Below are 6,491 nucleotides of genomic sequence, written 5' to 3'. Positions count from 1 at the left end.
TCTCTCTCTCTCTCTCTCTCTCTCTCTCTCTCTTTTTAAAGTTTCTTTCTGTTTGTGGCTCTCATCCATCCCTCTGTGTTTTCTCATTTTACTAAGTGATGCTGTATATCTTTGGCCTCATCTGGTCCAAACAGCAACAACAGCCCCTCATAGATTCGCTGTCCTCCTTATTTATCCCTCCATCCTTTCATCCCTTCCCCGCCCCTCCTTGGCATGGCAGCCTGTCATTAGCTCACAGACGCATGGCTTTAATTTTGGCTGGCCTGCCTGTCTGTCTCTGTCAATTTTGTATCTGGCTGCTTCACAAGGCTCATTAGTCGTTATATGGTACAACCACTAGAGGTTAAGGCTGTATTGCATGCGTAGATGGTTTCATCCTTCTAGTTCATACATGTATGCACATGTTTGCATCTGATATGTTGATAGATCTCCAGGACCTCAGCTCAGGCTGTGCATCTATCCAGTCCCGTGTCAGCATATCTGCAGTACTTCTGTTCCACTCTCAAACAATCATGTTTCTCTGTATGGCTGACATCACTGACCAGAGGAGCTGTTTGCTTGCTGAACAGGCAATTCACTGCCATCACTTGATGTCAAAAGGAGCAATTCTGCTACTGGTAATGTTTTTTCTGAACCACTGAGGAATATTTTCATCTGCTATATACAGAAACATTTCACACAGTAAGAACACACACATGCAGGCACATGTGCATGCAAACAATGCAGTTAATCAAGGTGAGGTAAAGGATATTTTTATGCTAATATGCATTTCCCTAAGCTGAAAAAGAGGATGGAGGGAGGGAGCGACTGAAGGAGAAATGAACCTATTCAAACAAATGAATTCTAATGAAGTTTCACAGACAAGACGTTTGGAGTCGGTCAGTGTTGTGAGGGAGAGGGCCCGGACTTCCCCACTGGAAAGGACTCAGCCCAAACTCCTGAGAGGGAGGGAGAGAAAAACAAGAGAACGACCCTGGAGAAAGTGAGCCGGGAGGAAGAATGGTCCAGTAATGAGAGAGGGGAACAGAGAGAGGGGGGTGGTAGACTGGTGGTCTAAGGTTGTGTGGGAGATGGAAGGGGCACTCACAGCAAAATGCTGAATTCATATTCAAATAGGCCCCTCTGGTCGCAACAATATCAGACTTGGGAAATGTTCTTATGGATAAAATGAAATACATAACTGTAAATGCAGCATGGAAACATTTTAGATGTGTTATAATGGCGTGGTAATTAACTTATAGTAAGCAAATAAGAATTGTTTATCCTTGTCCAAGAATACTGTATGTTTTGGAGCTAATATGCTTTAGAAACGTGCCATAATCATACAAATTCACTTTTTAAATTTTTGTTGGAAGTGGTGTCATTTTAGTTTTCACTTTCCCAGTGCCTGGAAATATTAATTCCTGATGGGTATGGAAGCCAACGACTTCCATCTGTTTATTCACTTAGAAACTGTAAAACGGTTTAATCTAAAAATTCCTAGTTTGTAGAACAATGTGTGAACATTTTGTGTAGAAAACTTTTTCTACAGACCTGTTGACACGGACACTTCAGACTCAGACACCCCTGGGTGCCAAATGAATCTGTTTTGGAGCCACCTGATGGGTTTGCCTTGTGCTTCGATTTTCGATTTAGCCCAGTTTAACCAGCATGCCCTTGCCTCAGTTTTCAGTTTCAATGGAAGTGACAGTGACCTGAGAAGATAAACAGACAGCTTCAGAGAACATCTTCTGATTCCTTAGGTGACTCCTGACTCTCTATTACCATCTTCTTCATAGAGAGCGTCCGCGGTCCAGTTGTTCTCCACTGAATAGCAGTTTATTATGGAATAAAGGCAAATTGCAGATTCCATTATAAACTTGTGAGTTAATGTCTAAAAGAAACCTTCATGAGGAGAGTTTAGATGAGGTAAAAAAGAAAGACAGATTTAACAGAGTCTGCCTTTTAACAGAATAAGAGGTGCACAGGTTTTATGGCTGGTTGGCTCTGATCTGTGACAGGGGACCATCCCTCTCTGATAATGTTTTGGGTACAAAGTTGGACCGACTGGATCTGCGGTTTTATTATGGACAAGTGAAGCTGCTTTTTTGGTTTTCTGAGATGTATACTCAAGAAAAGGAAAAAGAGCTGTGCAGTCGTTTAGTAAGGGGATGTGAGTCTGTCCGTCATGTCTTGCCCATGGGCGAACACATCCACATTTTCTCAGCCTGGGCTGTGATCTATCCTCACCACAAAATAATTCTTGATTTGAACATCTTATAGTATTACAATTCACTCACCATAATTAAATGCAGAATAAACTACTGCGAAGCTTTCTTTCCCCGCGTCCCTGTAGCGCTTGAGTCTTTGTGCCGCTTGGGGGCGTCTCAGGACAGCTGCTGCCGGCCAAGGGTCACATGACGTCAGAGCGAAGCTCTGCGAGGCGACGGACACTTAAAGTTCAGTTCAGTTCAATTCATTTATTTTATTTTAATGAATGTATAACTCGTGTCACACAATAATGACGTGTTAAATTTAACTGCGTGTATTGACATTGTTCTGAAGCGTTAACGTGGTGCAGTTATTAATCTAATATATATTATTTATGTTTTCTGTAGGCGAAGAGCGATTGTACAGTGAACTATGTCCGGTCGGCTGTTATCAAAATACCTTTAAAATACCGGCTTAGATGCATCTCTGCATCAACAGTGACATTCAGACTCACGGGATTAAATCAAAACACCAAACCAACCCGATAAAACTAAAATGTGACTCTAACATTGTAGTAAACGACATCCTGAAAACTTCACACATCACCGACCAACGTCGGAACTAACGTCGCTCACGAACTTGTATCAGACCGATCAGACCCTACCCTGTCCGGGGTTACCCCGGGCAACCACGCGTTTCCATGGGGACAGTGCACAAGCAACAAAGCTTTGACTGCAGGGAAAACGTTAGCAAATGAACCGGAGGATTGCTGCGCTTGTCGCCTGAGAGGTAGGAGGTCTAAAACGGTAACTGCTACAGGTTTGTTAGCAGGAAAACGTTGCCTGTTTTCAGCTGGTCAGTGTTGCCCAGGGGCCACTTTACAAGGTTAACGGTACCGCTGCAGAGCAACGGTCCTGATGCAACGATTCTTTCAGTGTAGACGGTGAGGAGAGAGGGGGAGCTGCCATGAGCCCCCACTTCAGCAAACTATTCCTTTGCTATCAGATCAGAATTTGGAAACAAATTGGGCAAATTAAAGCCATTCTGTCTGACACGACCAGTCAAAACTCTCCCACTGCACTGAAGCTTTTGTGTTGTTTACACTTCACCTGAAAACACTAATCCAATCTGACACAATCCACTGCACAGCTTCAACCAAACTAATGAAGCACGACTGTTATAACAATAAACGAAACTATGACTTGAAATTGAATTGAATTATAAATTAAGTGATACACATAAGACAAAAAAAAAAGGAAAAAGTTAGGATGTAGGTTTAGTATTGCACTGTAATCTATAAATATCTCATTTGCCACCAATGTTGTAGTTTAGTCTTTTTAATAGCAAACAACAGGAGAATTAGTTAATGTTAAAGTTTGAAATTATAAATTGGCGTCTCAGTGTGTCGCTGCATTTCAGTGTGTCCTGTTTGTTTATCTATATGTGCTTCATAGAGGAAGAAGGGATGTTTGAGGTGGAAGCTTTGAAAGAAATGGAAGAGGAATATTTGAAGCCCATTCATCTGGTAAGGCTTGTTTATTAATTGGAATTTGTCATTTTTACTTTCTCTTTCATCAGCATATGGTATGCAGAGATATTAATCCCAATAAATAATCACCGTTCACTCTTTTCCGCCCTGGTTTTCTTCTCTGACCCCTCTTTTCATCTCTACATACACTGGAAGCTCTTTATTGGTTGTGTCACTATTTCTGGTGTAACCGAAGAGTTGTGGACAGAGGAGAATAAAAGGGCTTTGGATCAATTTATTGTGGACACCTCTATCACAACTGTGGTGGTCTACAAAGACACCCATGGCTGTCTGCGGGTGGAGTACTCCATGCCCTTACCGGTACGTCATACTTTCTGCTTTCAATTCTTTGTCAATTTTAATAAATATATCCAGGTACTTACATGTCACTTACAGTCACTTATCATCGTAGATTAAGTTCTCAAAATAGTTAGAAAATTGTGTGATTTTCAATGGCTGCTCTCCTCTCCTTCGTTATATTTCATTTTTTAAAATTGAACTTCCTCTTTGTATTCTTCTATTTCTTTTGACCACCACACCTTGACATCTGACAGATGGCAGAGCAGCTGACCTATTTTACCCGCGTGCCAGGATCCATAATCACAGCGGAGACATTTGATGCAGTTGTACAGTTTGGCACGGTGCGGGGCGACCCCACCCTAAGACTGCTTCATGACATGACCTGTTTGCATGCACCCCCCGTTGCCCTGAGCACTTACAGAGAGAGGAGCATCAAGGACAACTATACCAACAACATGCACTGCTACCTGCTCTGCCTCACAGGTGGGTACCTCAGGTGAAAACAGAGAGACATTTAAACGACACTAGTTCTCAAAAATAGAAATAATCAAATCAATTACTAAAAACAACGGCAGTGTTTTCCCTTACAGGCAACTTTGCATGTAGCCCAGATGAAATGACACTACTTATGTCAATTAAATAGACCAATTTTCCTCCACAGAAGAGAAAGCTAGTGTTCCCCTGGATGATAAGACTAAGATAAGGTATTCCAGATAGAAATCCTATTTTTTCTTATTTTATTACACGGTTATCAGTCAGGCTCCCAAAAACCAAAGGCTAAGATTGTTGATTCCTAGACTCCCACAGCTCTCTGGTGTAGCCAAAAGATTGAATTCAGCAACAGTGAAGCTCCTCTGTGACTACAAATTGTGGGTTTACGGCATAAATACATAAATGGAGGACAAACATATTTTTGTAGGCCCTGGTATACAGGTTACACTTGGTCACACTGTACACCAAGATGATTAGGAAGAAATCATGAAAAGCACAAGAGACGCTTCGTATTTGGCTTCAGTTGGTGTAGTGTGCACAGGACTGGCCATCAGAATTTTACATAGAGCCACATGTTTACATGCTTCAGCGCAATATTTTATGTATTTTTATTTTTGAACAGATGATGTGTATAAGAAGATGGGCAACACAGTCCTATACATCCCAATGGAAGGCCTGCAGTGCAGCCCTAAGGAGGCCATCAAGAACAAGAAGCTGGTGCAGAGAATGGAGAGTAAGTCTGAGTGGCTCACATGCCTTTCCTCTGCCTTCTGCCTCTGTTGGTCCAAATCTGTGCTTTTATTCCAACACTTCCTGTGTCATACTTACTTACTATCCCCTCACCTGTTCCTCCCGTTTTAGTCGTCCTGATCCACTGGACAGATCAGATTAAGGAGCTACTGAATGCCCAAGAAGTAATGAAGATGGGGGACAACTGTGGTCCGCTGCAGGAGATAGCCTTCTGGAAGAGTCGCTCTGCCAAGCTGTTGGACATTAGCCAGCAGCTGCAAAAGCCAGGGGTCAAGCACATCTACAACATCCTGGAGCTCTCCAAGTCTCTGTACGTAGAGCGCTTCTGCAGACTGGCCCAGGAAATACAGGTACAGGACATCTCAAATCTCAAATCTAAAATCAATTCTTAACAACAGTGTTTTTGTCTTGTTGCAAGATGTTGTATTTTCCGGCCACCACTGCACTGTAGAGCAACTCACTGCAGCATCACTGTATCTGTGCTACCCAGCGGCTTTTGTTAACATAATCAAAGTGTAATAATAATAGTAATAAATCATACTGATTCCTTTGTATATGTGTTTCCCAGGAATGCTCTCTGCAGGCCCAGTCAAACCTGTCCTTCCTGACTATATTGAAGGAGCCCTGTGAAGAGTTTTCCCAGTTCAAGCCAAGCCAAGCTGCTCCTAAGATTCAACACATCGTCAGACTCATACGCATCATCTGGGTCAACTCTAAACACTACACTACTAGCGAGAGGATCAGTGGTCTCTTACGCAAGGTACCTGCATTTTAAAATCAGAGTGATGGGGAGTTACTTCCTTTACGCGCACAAACATACACTATTTGATTACACTGTACATACAAAGACACATGCTGCGATCCAGCTTAATATTTTCTAACAGATATTTGTAGAAAACGAAGAGATGTATTGCTTCAGGGTCTTTCCTCAGAAGTCTGTGGAGCATCATTAACAGATAACCTTTCGCTGCATGAACATACCTTCAGTTGTAGTTCAGCTCTCCGGCTGGATTAGATTTTTGTCTTGTTCTGATAAGGCATGATAACCACTGAAACCCACTCCCACTCATCCTTTTCATTACCAACTGTTTTCTAACTTCACTTGACAGCTGCACAGACCCAGGGAAAAATGTTTAACCTCAAATAATTTGTGTAATTATTTTCTGACCCACCACTTTCTGTTTTTCTCACTCTTTTATGTGCCTACATTTTCATATTTTCCTCATCTTCT

The 6,491-nt window shown here is 42.1% G+C and overlaps 1 protein-coding gene across 1 annotated transcript in view; it reads left to right on the top strand.

Moving 5' to 3' along the window:
* The first annotated feature begins 2,844 nt into the window (after positions 1 to 2,844).
* dnah2 (dynein, axonemal, heavy chain 2) overlaps positions 2,845 to 6,491 on the top strand; it is a 64,217-nt gene continuing 60,570 nt past the window's right edge. Inside the window, exons 1-7 of the mRNA XM_071477867.1 lie at positions 2,845 to 2,979; positions 3,645 to 3,715; positions 3,875 to 4,040; positions 4,268 to 4,501; positions 5,133 to 5,243; positions 5,372 to 5,610; positions 5,829 to 6,020. Coding sequence (XP_071333968.1) covers positions 3,656 to 3,715; positions 3,875 to 4,040; positions 4,268 to 4,501; positions 5,133 to 5,243; positions 5,372 to 5,610; positions 5,829 to 6,020 — 1,002 coding nt within the window. The 5' untranslated portion in view covers positions 2,845 to 2,979; positions 3,645 to 3,655. The remainder of the gene's footprint in view (positions 2,980 to 3,644; positions 3,716 to 3,874; positions 4,041 to 4,267; positions 4,502 to 5,132; positions 5,244 to 5,371; positions 5,611 to 5,828; positions 6,021 to 6,491) is intronic.

This window comes from Trachinotus anak, unplaced genomic scaffold, assembly GCF_046630095.1.
Source record: "Trachinotus anak isolate AG129_WGS33_773 ecotype Australia unplaced genomic scaffold, CSIRO_AGI_Tana_v1 ptg000005l, whole genome shotgun sequence".
NCBI lineage: Eukaryota > Metazoa > Chordata > Actinopteri > Carangiformes > Carangidae > Trachinotus > Trachinotus anak.
This window is presented reverse-complemented; position numbering and strand designations above follow the sequence as displayed.